The 22,646-nt window shown below is 44.3% G+C and overlaps 3 protein-coding genes across 6 annotated transcripts; 2 read left to right on the forward strand and 1 right to left on the reverse strand.

Annotated features, from left to right (window-relative positions):
- The first annotated feature begins 2,390 nt into the window (after positions 1-2,390).
- Positions 2,391-9,960, forward strand: LOC125520006 (protein SRG1-like). 4 transcript variants are annotated; one of them, XM_048684788.1, is made up of 6 exons: positions 2,391-2,567; positions 5,607-5,998; positions 6,100-6,359; positions 6,554-6,884; positions 6,972-7,219; positions 9,396-9,960. In XM_048684788.1, the coding sequence occupies exons 2-6, from the start codon at positions 5,765-5,767 to the stop codon at positions 9,415-9,417; spliced, it is 1,095 nt and encodes a 364-aa protein (XP_048540745.1). In that variant the 5' UTR covers positions 2,391-2,567; positions 5,607-5,764; the 3' UTR covers positions 9,418-9,960. The 4 variants fall into 4 exon arrangements, with proteins under 4 accessions (XP_048540745.1, XP_048540741.1, XP_048540742.1 ...); XM_048684784.1 differs by lacking the exon at positions 9,396-9,960 and adding an exon at positions 7,469-8,980; XM_048684785.1 differs by lacking the exon at positions 9,396-9,960 and adding an exon at positions 7,469-8,980 and having other exon boundaries at positions 2,397-2,567; positions 5,601-5,998.
- Positions 3,622-5,266, reverse strand: LOC125520007 (protein SRG1-like). Its single transcript, XM_048684789.1, has 4 exons — positions 4,929-5,266; positions 4,595-4,854; positions 4,160-4,487; positions 3,622-4,073 (listed from the first exon to the last, which is right to left on the reverse strand). The coding sequence occupies exons 1-4, from the start codon at positions 5,169-5,171 to the stop codon at positions 3,831-3,833; spliced, it is 1,074 nt and encodes a 357-aa protein (XP_048540746.1). The 5' UTR covers positions 5,172-5,266; the 3' UTR covers positions 3,622-3,830.
- Positions 9,961-11,930: 1,970 nt separating the features above from the next.
- Positions 11,931-13,353, forward strand: LOC125523705 (protein SRG1-like). The gene is made up of 2 exons (XM_048688771.1): positions 11,931-12,209; positions 12,330-13,353. The coding sequence occupies exons 1-2, from the start codon at positions 11,973-11,975 to the stop codon at positions 13,185-13,187; spliced, it is 1,095 nt and encodes a 364-aa protein (XP_048544728.1). The 5' UTR covers positions 11,931-11,972; the 3' UTR covers positions 13,188-13,353.
- The last annotated feature ends 9,293 nt before the right edge of the window (positions 13,354-22,646 follow it).

Below are 22,646 nucleotides of genomic sequence, written 5' to 3' on the forward strand. Positions count from 1 at the left end.
ATACCATGCAATTGAGAAGGACAGACCCTCCTTCACCCATCCACCAAAGGGTGAGCATTTCTTTTCGTTACAAGTTTACACATGATGTACTCTATCCTCCAACTAACATGTATGTGTGCTGTCAATTTAGGCAAGCATTACCTTGTAGATGCCGGGTATCCTAATAGAGATGGATATCTAGTACCATACAAAGGAGAACAGTATCATGTCCCTGACTTTCAAAGAGGTGCACCTTCAAATACTCCTACGGAGAAGTTCAACAAGATTCACTCCTCCAAACACAATTGCATAGAGAGAACCTTTGGAGTGTGGAAAATGAAATGGCAAATTCTCCTCAAGATGCCAAACTACTCGTTCCAAACACAGATGAAGATTGTTGCAGCTACTATGACATTGCACAACTATGTTCGCTTCCATGACAAAGATGATCTCCACTTTATTTGATGTGAAAGAGATCCAGATTATGTTCCAACAATTACGGATAGATATACGAAGTATGTTATTCCTTCCAGTGCATCGGATGCTTCCACTTCGGAGGCAAGTGCTCCTAACATGGATAGGTTTAGGAATGAACTAGCTACCGCCATTGCTCTTGGTTGGTGAAATCATGCTCGTGGTGCAATTTGTAGCTCTTATGATTTGCAAACGTATGCAAATTTGATTAAGCTTTTGTTGTACGACATATGTCAACAAACCTTGTTGTTCTTGATCTAAAATCTGGTGAAATTAGAAAACTTAAATGTTTTGTATAGTTCTTGGACTTGTACTATCATAAATTGCTCACTGTACAAAGGTAAGAAGTGCTCTCTGTACAGAATAAATCGCAGCAAACAAAGCAGAAAAAAATGTTGTGCTGTCCAAAATCTGGCCTGCACTTCCCCACCGAACTGGGCCTTCAAATAAGGCCCACTGCATGGCCGAGCAGGCCACAGCCTGGTTTCCTGGGCTACCAGCCCTGCCTGTGATAGGAGCCACAGCTAGCGAGCCGAACGGATCGTCCAAATCACTGGTTGAGAAGTACTTGTTGGAAAAATCACTCCAATTCTCCTGGTTACAATAAGTGGTGTATATGCAGTGCGTCACTTGTCGCAATCTGGGAGTTTTCCCTTGTTTCGTAGACCCGTTTATTCAAAACGTTTTATCTCTCAAATCGTGCGTCTAAATCTCGAACCATTTTCACCGTTGGATTTCTCGCGTCGAAATCTTCAAAACTAGGTTCCATGTTGATAGGTTTTGATGAACTTTTTTTCACAAAAAACTGAATGTAAAAAACCGGACGAAAAAACTGAACCGGGAGCATGGGTTTTTTCCGTTTTTGAAAGAGGCACGCCCGTGCCTTTCACGAAATCACATCCGCACCTCTCACGAAAGCAAAACTGTGACTCCCGCAGGGAAAAAAAGAAAACGTGTTTTTTTATTTTCGAGGAGGCACGACCGTGACTCTCGCGAAAGCACAATCTTGCCTCTCGCGGAAACAAAACCGTGACTCCCGCGAAAGAAAAAAATACAGAAAATACGTTTTTTTGTTTCCGAGAGGCACGGCCGTGACTCTCACGAAAGCACAACCGTACCCCTCGCGGAAGCAAAACCGTGACTCTCGAAAGAAAAAAAATAGAAAACGTGTTTTTTTCATTTTCAAGAGGCACGGCCGTGACTCTCGCTAAAGCACAACCGTGCCTCTCCCGGAAGCAAAAATGTGACTCTCGCGAAAGGAAAAAAACAGAAAATATGTTTTTTTTCGTTTTCGAAAGGCACGTTTTCGAAAGGTACGGCCGTGACTCTCGCGAAAGCACAACCGTGCCTCTCGGGGAAGCAAAACCATGACTCTCGTGAAAGAAAAAAAACAAAAAACTATTTTTTTCCGTTTTCGAGAGGCACGGTCGTGACTCTCGCTAAAGCACAACCGTGCCTTTCACGAAAGCAAAACCGTGACTGCCACGGAAGAAAAAAAACACGTTTTTTTGTGTAATTTTTTTTGTCAAAATATTGTTTTTAATCGAAAAGCTAAGGAAGATCGATGGAAAACCAAAATGTCAGAAAAACCGTTTAAAAAGCCGAAAACGCGTTCGAAAAAAATCCAAAAGAAACGCTCAGAGCACGACACGTGGCGAATGGCTGATAGCACGTCAAGTGACGCTGATCCTAACTAGCGTTCCCGAGGGCTAGTTAACTAGTTGCTCTCGTGGCTCTTTCAAAAAAAAAAACTAGTTGCTCTCGTGGATCGCTCCTCCTTCGAGAAGCTGGAGCCAGCGATTTTTGGAAGCTGGAGCGCTTTCGAACGGGTCCTAAGTGCGTCACCTTTTCGTCTTGGGCCGGAATTCAGCCCGTGGCAGCCACGTGCTGGTCTGCCGTAGAAATAGCCCAGGCGGCAGCGAAACCGGTTCGCCCGTTGTGTTTTTCCTGTTTGTCGTCCTGCCCACTGCCCCCACCAGTGATTCAGCCAAGTCGAGCGGAGGCGCCGGGCAGCTTAGGGATCGCCGGGAACCGCCGACAGCGGTCGGGGGGTGCGTGGCCGGCGGGGACCGGCGGATGAGTGCCTGCCGGACTCTCAAGGGAAACGGCTTGAGGTAAGGATCGAACGCGATTAGCACATATTTTCTACAGTTATTTAGAGAATTTTGGTTGAGATTTTTTTCCCCCTGTTGCTGAGAATCTGTGTTGGATCTCCACCGACGGCGGTTGTGTAGGCTGGTTGCGTGAATTCTCCATTCGTATGTTCTGAGATTGGACCCGTAACATGAGAATAGTTAGGCAAGCAGTCTTTTTACTAAATATATGTCAGTCGACTGTCCCCAAGATCCCCAAATCAAACCCCAATGTTACATATGGTTTAGTCTTAGCTTGCTAAAATAGACAATATACTGTATACACCGTGTTAGACTAGTTCCAGTTATCTGCAAGACTGCAACTGCATTTTTCTCCTGCCGGCGAGGGCCCTGGCTGATAGAAAAAAAATTGACTATGCATTTCGCAAATAGCTCTACGGTAGTTCAGATGAATCAAGATTAGACTACTGAAACCGGTTTTACAGAGCAGTAATTTGTGTTTCTTTCAGAGGACAAATAACTTATTTTACCAACTTATGTCGCAAGCTACTCCAGATCAGGCTACATCACTCATGACATGAATAAGCCAGTGAACTCTATTTAATAAAATTGACGCGACAATGAGGCCTCTTACTGGTAGATTACCTTGAAAGCGTTTCGATGTATGGTCCTGTGTGGAACCTTTCCCTCATCCCATGGTCAACTCTTCCATTGTAATAGCCTCATTTGCCCTACTAGTTGGAAATTACTTATTCTGATGTAATTTGTCCCCACGGTCATTTCATTCTCTTAAAAGAATGTGCCTTTGTCAGGTCACGGTTGTTTAGACTATTGTTGCCGAGGCACACCCAATTCTTGATTAGTAAGCTGACTTTGTTTTAATCAGAGTGGCCATCACCGAATAGACCAGCTGTAAGTCACTAGCGACAATAGGAGAAAAATAAGGAAGAAGATAGACACGATAGGAAGTGCTCCCTCCGTAAAGAAATGTAAGCATGTTTATATCACTAAAGTAGTGATCTAAACGCTCCTATATTTCTTTATAGGGGTAGCTATTTGAAGCAGAAACCTGATATAGTACAAGATAATGTAGATCAAGGGGATAAAACTTGAACTAAAAGAGGTATGAAGTGGCCTGCAAAAGGCATACAATCACACAAAAGTGTCCATATATAGCACATTCTGATCAGATAGTTGAAACATAAACCAATTCTATAAGAAGACAGATTGTTGGCAAAAAAATCACCACACTCCGAATCAATCTTTTGCACTTCAGAATCACATTCAGATCTTCATTGTGTCGATGACTAGTGTCCCTTCCGCAAAAGTTTCAAAGAGTTTTGTTAGGTAATCCTTGGTCTTTATCTTCCTGTACCGCGCTGGCCTCTTCTTATCCACCAGCTCCGGCACTGGCTCAAGTTCGCTCTCTGGATCCGCCGTGTAGAACATAACCAACGAGACCCGATCTTGCTCTGCATTGGTCACGGCCCTGTGAACTGGGCTCTTGAAGAACCCATTGCTAAGTATCTGCATGTATCAGGTGTAATAGAGCTCAGCTTAGCTGTTCACAGGGCAAGATCGAACAACTTTTGCAACTTCCTGCACACACGTACCTCCATTGCATCTCCTGTGTTCACAAGTAATGCATTCGGAACTATTGGAACTTTGTACCAAACGCCATTTTTCTCCACCTGGAGCCCACTGACGTTATCGTCAATGAAGACAACTGTTATCACCGTGGCATCAGTGTGGGGCTTCAGGCCTAAGACTTGGTCCGGCTTGGGACAGGGAGGGTAGTAGTTGAATCTCGCATATGTGATGGCATCCTCTTCAATCATTTCGACAAAGTAGTCCTCATGTAAATCGAGCATCTTGGCCAGGTGCCTGAGGACAAGGCTGGCAATCTCCCTGCACCTTACTGTGTACTCGCACAGAATATCTCTGAAGAAAACTGAATGATCAGAATCGTTCAATTGCTACTCATCAGTTGACATTTTTTTAAATCATGCATATCGATCATGGATTCCTGATAAAATTCTAGAAGGTACCTGAAAGAAGGAGGATGCGCGGGCCACATGCTATAGATTCTCCGGGACTCCGGTTCCACTACGAGGTACAACCGGTCACTCCAGTCCAGGGTCTGCTTCTCTGATACGACTATGTCGTTCCCGTATCCTTCCATACGGAACTCCTGGCCATCAACCAAGTTTGAGTACTTCTGCTTCTCTTCTTGTGGGAGTTTGTAAAATTCTCTCGTCACTTTCATCACCTCACCAAGAAAACTTGGCTCTATTCCATGTCCAACAGCCTGGAGAAAGATCGGTCACCACTCTTATTCGATTGATAAAAGATAACACAAGGAGTTCATCAGGGCAAGCTTACCAGGAAGAGGCCCCAGTTCTTCAAGGCCGACTGCATCTTATCAACCTCATCAGAGCTGTTACCAGGGGCAGGCAGACGGCTGAGATCGATGATTGGGATCGGATCGGGCATCTCGTAACAGGCCATGTCTGGGCGGTTTTGCTCAGGAACCACATACTGGCTTGGTGGCTCCTGTACGCAAGTCACCAGCTCTTGCACAATCGAGGGTATGTTGACTATCTTTGATGGTTCTTCACAAGCCATGGTTGCTTGCTACTGTTGTTTTGCTTGAGTTCCCTTGTCTCGCTTTGGCAGTTTTATGGGCATAGATCTGCGAAAGCGAATAGTTTGTTTCAAAGCAAATGGGTATCTTGACTTTCAAGCGCGCAGCTGGATCCACTACTAACTCCTTTGTCCACTTCTGTAGACCCAATTTTTATGCGCACAAGTGATTAGTTTAGGATGTAGTCATCACTTTGACCCACACGCCAATTAGTGAGAAGCACAAACCGGTGAAATATATATATTTGCGTGTCTGCGTAGCAAAATACAGAGTAGTGCATGCCACTGCCACCAAATGCCATGTTATCTCTGTCCCCCCACTTGTCTTCTTATATAACTTGTTTTGGCTTATTAGGTTAATTCTTCAGAAAAAAAGAGTAGCCGCCATCTTTCTGATCTTTTTGGTGTTAGTTGCAGTGGTTGGTGGCTGGTCTATTCATCGATAACCATGTGGACTGAGACGGGACTGAGACAAAGACAACTTCATCTTGCTTACTGCAACCTCTTTCTTCAAGAGAGCACAACCACCAAGGAGAGCAAGACCAGGATCAGCAAAGAAACATCCAAGAACTCCAATGGCTGATGAGTCATGGAGGCTGCCGAGTTCAGTGCAGCAACTGGCTGCCAGCACACAGGAGCCACCAAGGCAGTACTTGCTCAGAGAGCAAGAACCGCTTGGTGGGAACCTGGCTGGTACCGAGATGCCGGAGCCCATTCCAACAATCGATCTCGGCCTGCTGTCTGCATCCAACGATGCGGAGGAGGCCGCCAAGCTGCGGTCGGCGCTGCAGACCTGGGGATTCTTCAAGGTGAGATTTCGTTTTCGAGTTTCCTGTTCCTAAGTTGTACTTTGGTCTTTGCATTTTCGGTTCACAGTGTACTTGCTATTTCTGTAACCATGCGTGACCAGGTTTCTAACCATGGAATGGAGACCTCTCTGATGGATTCTGTGATGACCACGTCAAGGGATTTTTTCCGCCTACCGCTCGAAGAGAAGAGAAAGTACAGTAACATAATAGATGGGAAACATTTCCAGATGGAAGGTTATGGAACTGACCAGGTGAAAACGCAAGACCAAAGACTGGACTGGTCCGATCGACTGCATCTTAAAGTGGAGCCAGAGGACGAGAGAAACCTTGCCCTTTGGCCCATACATCCAAAATCTTTCAGGTAATCTGCCAGATACATGTCTTCAAATGGATCTGTCTTAGCTGTCAGTTTTGCAGAATAGAGCTCATTTCCTTATTTATGTCACTAGTGATCTAGCCTGACCTGGAAAAACTTCATAAATAATTACATATGAAAGAAACCATAGTCAGTATACCAGACTTGGCTTAACTGAACTACCCTGGTGGTATTTGCAGGGATGACCTGCATGAGTACACATTGAGGAGCAAGAGAATCAAAGACGACGTCCTTCGGGCAATGGCCAAGCTATTGGAGCTCGATGAAGATTGCCTAGTTAACCAGTTTAGCGACAGGGCTCTCACTTTTGCTAGATTCAATTACTATCCTCCATGTCCAAGACCTGATCTTGTCTTGGGCATCAAGCCTCACTCTGATGTCTATGCTCTTACGGTTCTTCTAATGGACAAAGATGTCGCTGGGCTGCAGTTTCTCAGAGATGGAACGTGGTACAACGTTCCAGCTGTGTCTAACTACACCTTGCTGATCAACGTTGGTGTTACAATGGAGGTAGCCATCTCTGAACCTCAAGTAAATTTCTCCCATATTCGCGTCGATACAGATAAATGTATGTACTCAAGTTTCTCTCCTGCACAGATAATGACCAACGGGATCTTAAAAGGGCCAGTACATAGGGTTGTGACTAATTCTGAGAAAGAGAGGATCTCAGTGGCCGTGTTCTATGGTCTGGATCCTGAAAGAGAGATTGGACCGATAGCTCAGATGTTGACTGAGGACCGACCGGCGCGATACAGGAAAATGAAGGTCAAGGATTTCCTAGCCGCGCACTTTGAGCATTTCTCTCGAGGAGAAAGAGTCGTCGATTCGTTAAGGATACGATCAAGGTGAGTTTGCTTTGGTGCTACAATACCCATGAATAAAGAATTCATGACTTGCCGATTCATTTAGGATATAAACAAGGTGACTTTACTTCTATAAGGCGATGAATGTGGTGAAAATAAAGAATTTGATCCCATTTATGTTGCATTTTGGGTTAATTTGTTCTGTGGTAGATTTGGCTGTATGGACATCTTTGTATTCTCTTAGCTCAAGTGTCTCGTCCCTTTCTCCATAACTTACTTTCACTTTGTTAGGTTTCTTCATGCATGTGCCGGAAAAACTTAAATTCTACAAAGAACAAATTTTAATCACGATTTTCAAGAGAAGGTATTTTTGAATGAAATTGCTGCTCCTGTACACATGGTATACACTATAGGTGTAGCAACAAGAAATTTCATGCATGCATGTTCCCGTGACCCTGAGGCGATGATCATCACCTATGAGAACGAGCACAGACATGGGTAGTCCAAGACACAAATGCAGAAGCGAGGCATTCCAATATTAGAAGAAAATAGATCATCGACTCGATGTCACTAAGCACATCATTTGGTCATTCATTGTTCAGAAAATGGAATGCAAGTGAAAATTATAGAAGAAAGATGCGCATATAGTGGCATGCCGGCGGCAATGCTATTTATGATTTTCAAGTGTTGGTGCCATGTTGGCAACAACATCCTGGCAATTCGGTGTGGTCCGCAAATTTCACCTTTTGTATGCTTGACGAGAATTCGGTGTCATTATCTTAGGTGGCCGTGGTTACCACCTTCAGTCAATTTTCACCAGAATTTCTGAAACTAGTCATTTGATTAGGTACTGAAACATGTGTCTGTCTTTTGGTCCAAACATTTCAGTCATTTTAGTTAAGGATATGATCAAGGTGAGTTTGGTATGGTGCTACAATAGCCATGGAATAAAGAATTCGTGACTTGCTGATTCTAGGATATAAACAAGGTGACTTTACTTCTATGAGGCGATGAATCTGGTGAAAATAAAGAATTCGATCCTATTTATGTTGCATTTTGGGTTGCTTTGTTCCATGGTAAATTCGGCTGTATGGACACCTTTGTATTGTCTTAGCTCAAGTGTCTCCTCCCTTTGTTAGGTTTGTTCATGCATGTGCCAGAAAAACTTAAATTATATTCCAGGAAAAAAGTATCACTTGTGAATTTTAATCAGGATTTTCAAGAGAAGGTATTTTTGAATGAAATTGCTGCTCCTGTACAGTGCTATACACTATAGGTGTAGCAACAAGAAATTTCCTGCTTGCGTGTTCCAGTGACCCTGAGGTGATGATCATCACATCACCTACGAGAATGAGCACAGACCTGGGTAGTCCAAGACACAAATGGAGAAGCCAGAGGTTGCCAATATTAGAAGAAAATAGATCATTGACTCAATGTCACTAAGCACGTCATTTGGTCATTCATTGTTCAGAAAATGGAATGCAAGTGAGAATTGTAGCAGAAAGATGCACATATAGTGGCATGCCGGTAGCAATGCTATTTATGATTTTCAAGTGGTAGTGCCATGTTGGCAAAAGCATCTTGGCAATTCTTCAGTGTGGTCCAAAAATGTCACCTTTCGTATGCCTGACGGGAATTCGGTGTCATTATCTAGGTGGCCGTGGTTACCACCTTCAGTCAATTTTCACCAGATTTTCAGAAATTAGTCATTTGATTAGGTACCGAAACAAGTGTCTGTCTTTCGGTCCAAACATTTCAGTCATTTTAGTTGGCACACATGAATCCAAATAAAATTCAGAACAACTGTAGACATTCCTGAAACTTCGGTTGGATTAAGCCAATCTCAAAATTCTGATCCTTTGTTCCAAATGCAGAACAAAAGAAAACGAAAAGTCAATATTAGCGTTGTGGCTCCTGCTCACACTCCTGCTGATTCGAAACTTCACATCCCACTCGGAATTCATGCTTGCACTGAACCTGAATCATGCTCCCATTTGGTTTTTGACTGTGTTGTGGCACGATAGATTCGGTCTCTTATTTCTGGTGGTGTCACCAATCCTGAGTCATTTTAGTTTTTTGACTGTGTTCCGCTGGGTTCTGACTTTGAGTCGATGGCCAGATGGCGGATAAGAGGATAGTAAAAAACGGCGTCTTGAACCTGCTTTGCTCTGCAACCCTGTGGCTTATTTGGAATCTGATGAATGAACTTTGTTTTCAGGGAAAAGAGTGGCGCGCCATGACTACTCTGGCGCAGTTCTCTCGGATGCTATGGTTTTCTTTAATGAAAATCAGAAGCGGGAAGCCCTTCTTTTATATACTCCCTCCATTCGGAATTACTTGTCGTAGAAATGAATGTATTTAGATGTATTTTAGTTTTAGATACATCCATATCCGAGACAAGTAATTCCGAACAGGGGTATAAAAAAAAAGACTACTCTGGCGCAGGTGATGATGCACGTTGAGAGTTCCAGAGATGCTCACTCAAGGTTGCTGGATGAAAACGTGGAGAGTTGCTTGGAGTTGAGCCATGTCGACTTCGATTTCATCACCAGGGTGCTCCTTGGAGGTCTCCAGGAAGAAAAAGCGCTCTTGAAGCAAGCTTTTCTCTGGAGCACATGCGTCGGACAGTGATGTAGGACTATATTTGAGTAGTAGACGACTTCTCTTTCTCCGCTAAATGTTCTGCTCCTTTGCTAGGTGCTGCGTGGTCTTGTCTGGATGTAACGACTGAAAACCTGGATGCCTTTTGGTAGGAAGAGGGGGTAGGAATAGCCGTTGAAATATTTGCAAAACTGGGGTTTGAAACGACTGGATCATATCAAGATGGACCCCTATATCAATCTATATTGGCTACATGTGAAAAAAAATGATATACACGAATTGGTATGTTGAACCTTGTCAGAAACAGGATTTTGTCAGGTAAATGGCACAAAACCATCTGAATAGAATTTCAGATGATTTGATTTAATCCGAACTCATGTGTTGGATGGGCAAAATGAAATGAAGAGAGACAGGGTGAGGCTTGCGGCACCGATCATGGAGATTTGCAGAGCGAAGCAAGAGCGGTGCACTAGGCAACTAGCTAGCACGTGTACTACGACGTATCCACCGCTATCCATCCATCCACATCAGGCCATACTACACTACAGACAGCCACGGCACACAATTCCCCGACGGCTATACCTGCACCGCTCTTGCAGATCTGAATTTATCATCTCGTGACATCGGCACGTACTACAGAGGATATAAATAGCCTAAAATCTAAAAAGTGCGCGCTTGTTGGGGAGAACGAGTGGCCGCTGTCACTAGCATACGTACATGCATGTTTTGTCTGTTAGTGCATGTGCCTGCTGGCATTAAATGCTGTTAGACTTGTCACATGTAGTGGAATAAACAGATTCACTTCTATTTATTTCGGGTTTTAAATTTTTAAAAAGTCATATCTTTTAAACCACGCGTTAGAATTCAGATCCGTCTTCATCCTTGGATTTCTCGTGACGAGATCTTTGAAACTAGATCCCACATGGGTATATTTCGACGAAATTTTTTTGATGTCAACTTTCTTGCTATATGGTGTAACTTTAGTACTGTATTGTGTAACTTTATTACTATATCGTCCAACTTTTTTCAAAATCAATTTTTTAATCTGCATGATTCAACTTTCATGAGGTTGTAATCTAGCAACCATGACAATTTTGATGTGCAACTAGTCTACTGTCCCGATCATGACAATTTTGATGTGTAATATAATCTAGTTGCACACAAAATAATGTTTAGTTGGCAGGAATACTAATTACACACATATATGCTTTGTTAGCTTGTAATGTAGTCTAGTTGCACGCACATTAATGTTTAGTTGATTTGTAATGTAGTCTAGTTGCACACACATTAATGTTTAGTTGACTTGGAATGTAGTCTAGTTGCACACACATTGATGTTTAGTTGGCAGAAAGACTAGTTGCACACACACATATGATCAGTTGGCTTGTAATGTAGTCCAGTTGCACACACGTTGATGTTTAGTTGGCAGGACACTAGTTGCACACATATGTGCAATTGACGTGGCAATGTAGTCTAGTTGCACAAACATTGATGTTTAATTGACAGGAAGACTACTTGCACACACATATGCTCAGTTGGCGCGACAATGTAGTCTAGTTACACACACATTGATGTTTAGTTGGCAGGAAGACTACTTCATCGAAATATCCCTATGGGGGATCTACTTTTGAAGAGGACGTCGCGAGGGTTTCAACGGTGAAAACAGATCTGAATTTTGACACGCGGTTTAAAAGATATGTCTTTTATAATTTTAAAAACAAAAAATTAATGCACAAAGGATGAAAGAACGGTTTTGCTAAAGCATATTTAGATGTGCCATAAGTATTGCACATCTAAGTCCTATATCATTGATCTTACGTTAAGATTCGTGTGGATATTTTTTTTTTCTTTTCTTTTTCCTCTTCATACTTGATTCACTCATTTAGATGTGCAATAAGTAGGGCACATCTAGATGTGCTCTAGACATTCCCATATAAGAAACATTAATGCAGCGGCATACAGGCATCCATCACGTGAGAAGAGAATACGTAGGGATAATTAACTAGCAATGTCCTTTTTAATCACAAAAATGATTACGTACACTATTTGAAAAGGAAACAGGCCGCCGAGGAGCGCTAGCGGGCGCCCAGCCGCCCGCTAGACGCGTCCTATAAATAGCTGCTGTACTCTACTGCATGTTGCCATCGATCATTGACAACAACCATCGACCACAGTGAGGAGGGAAGAATCAGCAATGGCTGACGACCAGCAGTGGAAGATCCCACCCAACGTACAGGAGTTGGCGGCGGCCGGAGCGGAGGAGCCGCCGAGCCGGTACGCGGTCCGCGACCATGACCGTCCCGCCCTCGCCGGCGCTGGCGGCGACGTCACGGACCCTATCCCCCTCGTCGACCTCGGCCGCGTCTCCTCCGGCGACGCCGACGAGGCGGCCAAGCTTCGGTCCGCCCTCCAGACATGGGGCCTCTTCCTGGCAAGAAACCCAGCACCACCTTCCTCTGCATCCTCTGCTTCTTCTTCTTGCACCTTTTTACTTTCATCGTCAGCTAATCGATGGTCTGATCGACGTCCATTAATTTCTGGATTTCTGCAGGCCGTCGGGCACGGGATCGAGCCGGCGCTCCTGGGCGAGATGCTGGCGGTGACGAGGGATTTCTTCAACCTCCCGCTGGAAGAGAAGCAGAAGTACACCAACCTAGTCGGCGACAAGAAAGAGTACAGGATCGAGGGGTACGGCGGCGACATGGTCCTGTCGGAGACGCAGGTCCTGGACTGGTGCGACCGGTTCTACCTCGTCGTGGACCCGCCGGAGTCGCGGCGCCTCCACGACCTCTGGCCGACGCGGCCCCCCTCGTTCCGGGACGTCCTGCACCGGTACTCCGCGCGGTGCAGGGAGCTCGCCGACGCCGTGCTCCGGGAGGCGGCCCGCGCGGCGGGGCTCCCCGACGAGGGGCGCCTTGCCGACATGCTGGACGAGAAGGCCGTGACCTACGTCCGGCTCAACTGCTACCCCCCGTGCCCGCGCCCCGACCAAGTGCTCGGGTTCAGGCCCCACTCCGACGGCGGCGTGCTCACCGTCCTCCTCGCCGAGACCGCCGGGCTCCAGGTGCGCCGTGACGTTGACGGCGGAGGCGGCGGCGAGTGGCACGACGTGCCCGTGGTGCCTGGCGCGCTGGTGGTGAACCTCGGGGACGTGGTGGAGGTGGTGAGTAACGGGGTGCTGAGGAGCCCGGTGCACAGGGTGGTGGCGGGCGCGGAGAGGGGGCGGGTGTCGGTGGCGACGTTCTACACGGTGGACCCGGAGCGGGAGGTGGAGCCGGCGCCGGAGCTGGTGAGCGAGGAGAGGCCCAGGCGGTACGGGAAGACCAAGAAGAGCGGCGACTACGTCAGGGAGCTGCTGGAGAGCTTGGCGCGTGGGGAGCGGGCCATCGACAGGGTGAAGCTCGTCTGATCGAGCAGCTTTGATCCAACGGTTCGCTGCATGCATGCATGCGCGGTGGGCTTATGTGTGTGTGACGCGTGTGCCGTGGAGCATGGTGGCTACACTACTTTACTTTTTCTTAGGGGCACTTACACTTACTTTATGTACGGTAATAAGATACTCCTCCCTTCGAAAACACTCGTCGAATAGATGAATAAAAATAGATGTATTTGGAATTAAAATACGTTTAGATAGGTCAATTTCTTCGACAAGTATTTTCAGACGGAGTGAGTATATGGGTCTGACATTAAGCTAGTAGCCAGTTCAAAAAATACGAGTACCTAAACCCTCAACCCTAAAAGCAAGTACAATAGTGAGCTTATATCCCGCTTACATTGCAATTTTGTTTATGTGAAAGAGAGGGACAAGAAAAGGTAAAGGGAGTAGGAGGAAATACACATTAGGAGAGGATCGGTCATTAGTCCTGGTTCGTAAAGGCCTTTAGCCTTCACCCTTTAGCCCCGGTTGACCACGAACCGGGACTAAATCCCTTCCACATGGCCGGTAGCACGCGCCGGGTTTGGGGTCCCGGTTGATAACATCAACCGGGACTAAAGATTTAGAGGTTTAGGTTTATGGTTTATTTTTTCTTTTAATTTTATGTTTTTCATTTAATTCTTTTTCATTTTAAACATATTTGACGCTACTACATGTTATGCATATATAATAGACTTTCTCGTATAGAACCAATCATATATCATAGAATTTCTCGTACAACCATGCGCGAACGCGCACGCACACACACATACACATATATTCTCATAAATTTGCAGATTATTACATGCAGGCATTAGGTGAAATGGCATTCTCCGTCGGGTGCTATGACCTGCTCAAGCAAATATCCCGCAATTTTCTCTTGAAGTGCTCGCATGTGGTTCTGTGGTATGAGCTTATCCCTCATCTCTTGCATCTTTGAAGAAGGAGATCAATATGAATATATTAGTTGTGTGTATATATATTAGATCATGATATGAAAATTGTGATTGATGTTCTGGCAAACATACCCAAAGTTGTCTTCTAGATTTGCTCCTTTCGGACGTCATAATGCGAATGTTCTCGCAAACGTAGTATGCACATAAATTATTTCCCGATGCCTGCCTCATGCACTTTACGAGAATAGAATTCAATCAGATACATAATGATATTGAAACTAGAATTAAAGAGATGCACGGACGTAGCTAGTACTACTTAATTACCATGGGTCACACCCATTTCAACTTTGGTTCCCATGCACCGATCATCTCGTTGGTGAACCTTTGTAAAACCCTGCCTAACAAAAAAAGAATAAAAGAGTTATTATTAATTACTTGATATCAGGAAATGAACTAAAGAGGCCGATATAGTGCGATATTGATTGAAATTACCTGTCGAGTATCAAATACAGGCTTCTGTATGTTTCAAGGTCTTTACTTAGTGAGTCCGGTACTTCAACTTTTCCCGCGTCAACTCTAATGATTAGCAGGATCCAGTGAAAACTGCGCACACGTTTGTATACGCGGGCATGTATAACTCATCAACTACACTTAACATTGAGTAAGCAAAATAGAATTTATAGTACAAGACAGTAACACTCACCTGAAGTTGTAAGGAAGTACTATTTCTGTTTTGGCATGTAGTTCCTTCAGAAACTGCAACAAGTTTTTCTCTGTGTCGTCTGGGTACTTTTTTAACACATCTTCATAAACGATATTTGGGTCAATGAACCAAATGCCATAGACTCCATCTCGGTTCATTTCAAAATCTTCATTCTGCATAATACCATACAAAAGAGTATAGTGAGGATAATTACGCACAATGAACGAGCTGAGCTAGAGACTTAAATTACAGAAAGAAATCACTTACAGACAATACCAATTGACGAGGGATTTCTCGAGTGCGTCTTGATTGAATAACAAAAAAAAGTTCTGGAAAGTCAATCCACAGATCTTTTTCATTAAAGAAATGCTCTGGCTTGACTTTCACCATGAGGCTCTCTCGCCCGACCTTCTCTCAGGTACCAGTCATGCAATCTGCGCATTTGCGTTGATAGAAGTGGGACCTCCTCAGGCCTGACCACAGGGTTCCCGGGACATATTTCCATAGATCTTTCGGACTCGTGGGAAGGGCCTCGGTGCCTAGGAGTTGTTCAACAGTGATACCGGCCTCTCTAGCCATCTGTCTAACAGCGTCGTCGGTTACCGCCAAATCGGTACTCACCTTGAGCAGGGGGGTCGATTGCACTGCCTGTTCTCCGAGTTGGGGAATAGTTTTCCTGCTTTTATTACTACTTGTAAGGCTCAACTCCTTATCTTTTTGTGCATGATATGACTTGCTAATAGAGCGTTCATAGTCTGATTGCCTTCTCACCACAGCCAGTTTAGCAAGATCCATAAAGTGTTGTATGACTTTATCAGATATTTCCTCCTTTGGCGGCGGGGGCGGTTTCGGTGCAAAATGGGCCTTCACTTCGGCAGCCACATGGGCATTGTTTTCCTCGACAGTCATGTCGTAAGCCAACTTCTTTTTGGCAGGAGGCTTCCTTGGTGCTCTCTTCCGCTTTGGAGTCTGCTCACGCAGCAGAGATTGATATGGCGGACACGCAATGGGCGTCGTCGCGGGGTGGGCTGGAGTCGGCTGACGCGGCGGACTTGGAGGAGGAGTCGGCTTACACGGCAGACTTGGAGGAGGAATCGGCTGACACGACGGACTTGGATTCGGAGTCGGCTGACGCGGCGGACTTGGAGGAGGAGTCGGTGGCCTTGGAAAGACGATGCATTCCGTTATCCATACGCAGAGACCACGCATGACTTCTCCCAATGTCTGCTCCGCTTCACCCCCCAGGAAAGTCAAGCTCTAGTGAGTCATATGCCGACATCACTTCATCCACCCCGACCCGAGCATAGCCAGCTAGAATCAGATTGCCATGGAAGGTTGCTTTAGGGGGATTTGGTAAAGCATAGCTGACCGCTACCTTCATGGATATGTTCTTCATTTTCATGTGTAGCTCACAAGTTGTCGTCTCATTGATATCATCCACAGGGTAGCGAGCCAGCAGTGCATCATCGGCCGGACCCCCGTGGAACCCACGCTGCTTTTCGGCATAGATGGGATGGTGCTATCCAATGCTGGATCTGCTTGCTGTTGCCGCTGAGACGCCCTTTCCAGGCTAAGCGTGTCGATCTGCTCCTGCTACTGCATGAAAGCGCGTTCCAACTCCGCGTGCTTTGATTGTACCTGTTGAAACCGGTCTGCATCCTGCTTCTTCTTCTTCTCTTCTTCCCGCTTCTTCTTTCTCGCACGGCTTCTGTAAGTGGTGTTCCACTCCGCAAACTCCTCAACCCACGGAACAACGCCTTTGCCTCGTGTTCGTCCCGGGTGTTCAGGATTCTTGAGGGCGCGTGTAAGCTCGTTGTTCTCTCTCTCTCTCGGGCTGGAACCCCCCGTTCGAGCCTCTTCTATTGCAACAAGTAAAGCGTCTGATTCTTCTTTAAGACTTGCCTGCTCAATAACCTCCCATGTGTGTCCAACTTTCCCCCATGCGCATAAAACCAAGTCCTGCACCTGTCGGGCCAACCCAATGTTTTTGGAGTGACCCCTGCATCAATCATCTTTTCCTCAGATTCATCCCACTTAGGCCGGCCAGTCTTGTAGCCACCTAGCCCCAGAACATGGTGAAACTTTTTTTCTCAACATTTATCTTGTTTTTCCTCGACCGTTCCTTAGTTGCTTCCGATTCCTTGAACTCCACAAATAAGTCCCGGTGATCTTTTACCTTCTCGAGTGGTCCGCCGAATTCTGGATTCTGCTTTCCTGCTTCGACGTAGCCGGCCCATAATCTTTTCTTGTGGTTGCAGAATTGCGTGCCATCTTCTTGAGAGCACTCTTCTTGACTTTCTCCCGTTCTGCATCTGTGAAATACTCTGGTAGGGTGAAATGCTCTGGTAGGGTGAAATGTGACATGAGCATATCCCAAAGTAGATCTTCTGCTCTTTCATCGACAAAACTAACTCCTGGATCTTCCTTTGGCTTATTCCATTCTTGAACGGAGATCGGGATTTGGTCCCAGATAATAACTCCGCATTGACGTAAAATTTTCTGTGTTCTTTTTAGGAGCAAGCGGTTCGCAATTTAGTTTGATCTCATCGATGTTGTACTTTATGCCAGCCTGTAACTTTTTGGCTGGGCCTCGTATTGCCCTGCTTGTAGAAGATTTGCTCGATCCGGAGGGCTGAAAGAAGAAAGATTCGTTAATATGCATATATATATACAAATCAATTAATATATGTAATGATCACCAGAGGCCTTATATATACACACACATATATATATAATAATATATATACCTCACCGGTCTTTGTTAATTGAAGAACATTTCCTTCGCCATCATTGTCCCTTCGTCTCTTAGTTCTTCCTCAAATATTCCCTCACCGGAATTGTTCAGATATTATGAGCCGTCATCTTCAGGTTCATTCTCTGGGCTCGGGGAGTGTATGATGTCAAACATGATCTTGTCTTGATCATGACCGTCTCTATATTTGCCGCTATCGTCCATAGCTTAACTAATCCAGAAGAAAGATAAAACAATGCATTCAATAAGCAAAAATTGAATCATAGTAGTTAGCCGCCGAAGAGGTTCGATTTGAGGGGTGATACGTCTCCATCGTATCTAATTTTCCAAACTATGTTGCCCTTGTTTTAGACTCTAATTTGCATGATTTGAATGAAACTAACCCGGACTGATGTTGTTTTCAGCAGAATTGCCATGGTGTTATTTTTGTGCAGAAATCAAAGTTCTCGGATTGACCTGAAAATTTACGGAGAATTTTTGTGGAATATATATAAAATATTGGCACAAGAAGTTACCAGAGGGGGCCACAAGTCCTGGGGGTGGGTCCACCCCCCCGGGGGGCGCCTTGCAGGCTTGTGGGCCCTCTAGACCTCCTCCGACCCTAACTCCAACTCTATAAGTACCTATTCACGGAGAAAAAAATCAGAGAGAAGGATTCATCACGTTTTAGAATACGGAGCCACCGCCGCCTCCTATTCTTCATCGGGAGGGCTGATCTGGAGTCCATTCGGGGCTCCAAAGAGGGGGATTCGTCGCCATCATCATCACCAACCTTCATCCATCACCAATTTCATGATGCTCACCGTCGTGCATGAGTAATTCCATTATAGGCTTGCTGGACGGTGATGGGTTGGATGAGATTTATCATGTAATCGAGTTAGTTTTGTTAGGGTATGATCCCTAGTATCCACTGTGTTGTGAGATTGATGTTGCTATGACTTTTCTATGCTTAGTGCTTGTCACTAGGGCCCGGGTACCATGATTTCAGATCTGAACCTATTATATTTTCATTAATATATTTGTGTTCTTGATCCTATCTTGCAAGTTGTAGACACCTATTACGAGTTATGATCCGCATACCCCAAGGTGACAATAATTGGGATTCTTTCTGGTGATTACCGTAGTTTGGGGAGTTCATGTATTCACTAAGTGCTAATGCTTTGTTCCGGTTCTCTATTAAAAGGAGGCCTTAATATCTCTTAGTTTCCATTAGGACCCCGCTGCCACGGGAGGATAGGAAAAAAGATGTCATGCAAGTTCTTTTCCATAAGCACGTATTTCTATTTACAGAATACATGCCTACATTATATTGATGAATTGGAGATAGTTCTGTGTCGCCCTAGGTTATCACTGCTACACGATGAATATCATCCAACACAATTATCATTGTCGATCCATTGCCTACAAGCTTTTCACATATTGATCTTTGCTAAGTTACTTTTGTTGCCACTGCTGTTACAATCACTACAAAACTGCTATTGTTACTTTTGCCACTGTTACCGTTACTTCCATACTACTTTGCTACTAAATACTTTGCTGCAGATATTAAGTCTTACAGGTGTGGTTGAATTGACAACTCAACTGCTAATACTCATGAATATTCTTTGGCTACCTGATACGTCTCCAACGTATCTACAATTTCTGATTGTTCCAAGCTCTTATATTATCATTCTTGGATGTTTTACAATAATTTTATAGCAACTTTATATCATTTTTTGGGACTAACCTGTTGACATAGTGCCCAGTGCCAATTGATGTTTTTTGCTTGTTTTTTACTTCACAGAATATCAGTACCAAACGGAGCAAAACTTTTTGGAGATTTTTTCTAGACCATAAGACACCTACTGGGACAAAAAAGTACCATAGGGGGCTCCGAGGGGAGCACAACCCACCTGGGCGCGCCTGGGGGCCCAGGCGCGCCCTAATGGGCTGTGCCCACCTCGGCCGCTGATACGTCTCCAACGTATCTATAATTTTTGATTGCTTCATGCTATATTATCTACTGTTTTGGACTATATTGGGCTTTATGTTTCACTTTTATATTATTTTTGGGACTAACCTATTAACCGGAGGCCCAGCCCAGGATTGCTGTTTTTTGCCTATTTCAGTGTTTTGAAGAAACAGAATATCAAACGGAGTCCAAACAGGAAAATCCTTTTTGGAACGTGATTTTCTTCTCGCATAAGACCCAGGAGACTTGGACCCTACTCCAAGAAGTACCGGAGGCGCTCACGAGGGTAGGGGGCGCCCCCCCCCCCCCTACAGGGTGCGCCCCTGCCTCGTGGGCCCCTCGGTGCTCCACCGACGTACTCCTTCCTCCTATATATACCCACGTACCACCAAACGCTCAGAACAAGAGCCAAAAACCTAATTCCACCGCCGCAACTTTCCGTATCCATGAGATCCCATCTTGGGGCCTGTTCCGGAGCTCCGCCGGAGAGGGCCGTCATCACGGAGGGCTTCTACATCATCATAGCCTCTCCGATGAAGTGTGAGTAGTTTACCTCAGACCTTCGGGTCCATAGTTAGTAGCTAGATGGCTTCTTCTCTCTTTTTGGATCTCAATACAATGTTCTCCCCCTCTCTTGTGGAGATCTATTCGATGTAATCTTCTTCTTTTGCGGTGTGTTTGTTGAGACCGATGAATTGTGGGTTTATGATCAAGTCTATCTATGAACAATATTTGAATCTTCTCTGAATTCTTTTATGTATGATTGGTTATCTTTGCAAGTCTCTTCGAATTATCCGTTTGGTTTGGCCAACTAGATTGGTAGTTCTTCCATGGGAGAAGTGCTTAGCTTTGGGTTCGATCTTGCGGTGTTCTTTCCCAGTGACAGAAGGGGCAGCAAGACACGTATTGTATCGTTGTCATCGAGGATAACAAGATGGGGTTTATTTCATATTGCATGAATTAATCTTTCTACATCATGTCATCTTGCTTAAAGCGTTACTCTATTTTTAACTTAATACTCTAGATGCATGCTGGATAGCGATCGATGAGTGGAGTAATAGTAGTAGATGCAGAATCGTTTCGATCTACTTGTCACGGACGTGATGCCTATATACATGATCATGCCTAGATATTCTCATAACTATGCTCAATTCTGTCAATTGCTCAACAGTAATTTGTTCACCCACCGTAGAAAACTTATGCTCTCGAGAGAAGCTACTAGTGAAACCTATGGCCCCCAGGTCTATTCTCATCATATCAATCTCCATCACTTTAATCTTGTTTTGTTTTTACTTTGCCTTTTACTTTTCACTTTGCATCTTTATATCAAAAATACCAAAAATATTATCTATCGGATCTCACTTCCGTAAGTGATCGTGAAGGGACTGACAACCCCTACTCGCGTTGGTTGCGTTGAGCTCTTTGTGTTGTGTAGGTAGGAGGGACTTGCGCGTGGCCTCCTACTGGATTGATACCTTGGTTCTCAAAAACTAAGGGAAATACTTATGCTACTCTGCTGCATCATCCCTTCCTCTTAGGGGAAAACCAACGCAAGCTCAAGACGTAGCAAGAAGGATTTCTGGCGCCGTTACCGGGGAGGTTCGCGCAAGTCAAGATTTGACTCCCGACAATGAGCCATTTCTGGCGCCGTTGCCGAGGAGTCTACGCAAAAAGTCAACATACCAAGTACCCATCACAATCCCTATCTCCCGCATTACATTAGTTGCCATTTGCCTCTCGTTTTCCTGTCCCCCACTTCACCCTTGCCATTTTATTCGCCCTCTCTTTCTCCTTCCTCTTCTCCTTCTCCGTTTGCCTTTTTCTCGCTTGTCTTGTCATCATGGCTAGTCTTATATCTTCTCCGTTATCTCCCGAGAACGAAGTTCTAAATTTTAAACAAAGGGAGGGAGAAAATCTGAAAGACGCTTGGTATAGAATTTGCAATGCTCAAAACAGAGCTACCAGGAAGCAATCTACTTCAGTTCTTCTTCGTAATTTTTATGTGGGTGCTAGTCCTTGGTATAGATATATCCTTGATACCATTACTGGAGGGAATTTCTTGGGTAGCCATACTTTTGATTCTTATAATGTTATGATAGACTTATTCGGCTCACCGCCTCTTTTGGTTAATGGAACTATGTTAACTTTGGAGCATGTTATGCAAAGGCTTGAAATTATTGAAAACAAAGTTGCTATTATTGAATCAATTGAAAATCTAGATAAAAATATTCATAATCAAATCACTCAATATGGGTCTAAGGTAGGAATGACTTTGAAAAATATGAAGGAGAAGGAACCCATGGTAGATGAGAAAATAAATCTAGATTCCTCTAGAATCGATAAACTTGAGGGTATCATTACCAATTTGGGAACCGATTTTTCTTCCGCAAATAATACTCCTAGTCCTCCCACTAAAATTTCTGAGCTTATGTATGTTCCTAAGAATAAGGGTGAATCATCTAGTAAGGAAACTACGGATCTTAAATCTATAAGTATTCATCCTGATATTTTTGATTTCATTAAGGAACCATTTGCTACAAATGAATTTTTCGATCTTGTGCCTAAAAGTTTGATAATTACCAAAAATAAAGAGATATCTAAGAAAGGTAGATGCCTCATTGAATAATTGCCTTCCAAAGATGGCAATACCTAGATCTATCCTCGCTTTTATGCCTAGCTAGGGGCGTTAAACGATAGCGCTTGTTGGGAGGCAACCCAATTTTATTTTTTTGTTTTTTGTGTTTTTCTTCTGTTAGAGAATAAATAACCCATCTACCCTCTGTTTGGATGTGGTTTTGTGTTTTAATTAGTGTTTGTGCCAAGCTAGACCTATTGGATCTTCTTGGATGATAGTTATTTGATCTTGCTGTAATTTCCAGAAACTTTGCGTTCAGTGCCCGAATTACTAAAAATCATAAGAACGAGATAAAATACTGATTCAAATTGCTGCTGATCAATAAATAAATTATCTAGGTCGTATAATTTTGGTAGATTTTTTGGAGTTCCAGAAGTCTGCGTTAGTTACAGATTACTACAGACTGTTCTGTTTTTGACAGATTCTGTTTTTCGTGTGTTGTTTGCTTATTTTGATGAATCTATGGTTAGTAAAATAGTTTATAATCCATATAGAAGTTGGAATACAGTAGGTTTA

The sequence above is a fragment of the Triticum urartu genome, chromosome 7 (assembly GCF_003073215.2).
Source record: "Triticum urartu cultivar G1812 chromosome 7, Tu2.1, whole genome shotgun sequence".
Classification (NCBI taxonomy): Eukaryota; Viridiplantae; Streptophyta; class Magnoliopsida; order Poales; family Poaceae; genus Triticum; species Triticum urartu.

Excerpts from the sequence above, each read along its gene's own strand:
- LOC125520007 (XM_048684789.1), bottom strand. The coding sequence starts at position 5,171 with ATGGCTTGTGAAGAACCATCAAAGATAGTCAACATACCCTCGATTGTG. Across the intron at positions 4,488-4,594 it reads GCGCATCCTCCTTCTTTCAG|AGATATTCTGTGCGAGTACA; the intron begins GTACCTTCTAGA and ends AGTTTTCTTCAG. Across the intron at positions 4,074-4,159 it reads ACACAGGAGATGCAATGGAG|ATACTTAGCAATGGGTTCTT; the intron begins GTACGTGTGTGC and ends TGATACATGCAG.
- LOC125520006 (XM_048684784.1), top strand. The coding sequence starts at position 5,765 with ATGGCTGATGAGTCATGGAGGCTGCCGAGTTCAGTGCAGCAACTGGCT. Across the intron at positions 6,360-6,553 it reads ATACATCCAAAATCTTTCAG|GGATGACCTGCATGAGTACA; the intron begins GTAATCTGCCAG and ends TGGTATTTGCAG. Across the intron at positions 6,885-6,971 it reads ACGTTGGTGTTACAATGGAG|ATAATGACCAACGGGATCTT; the intron begins GTAGCCATCTCT and ends TCTCCTGCACAG.
- LOC125523705 (XM_048688771.1), top strand. The coding sequence starts at position 11,973 with ATGGCTGACGACCAGCAGTGGAAGATCCCACCCAACGTACAGGAGTTG. Across the intron at positions 12,210-12,329 it reads AGACATGGGGCCTCTTCCTG|GCCGTCGGGCACGGGATCGA; the intron begins GCAAGAAACCCA and ends GGATTTCTGCAG.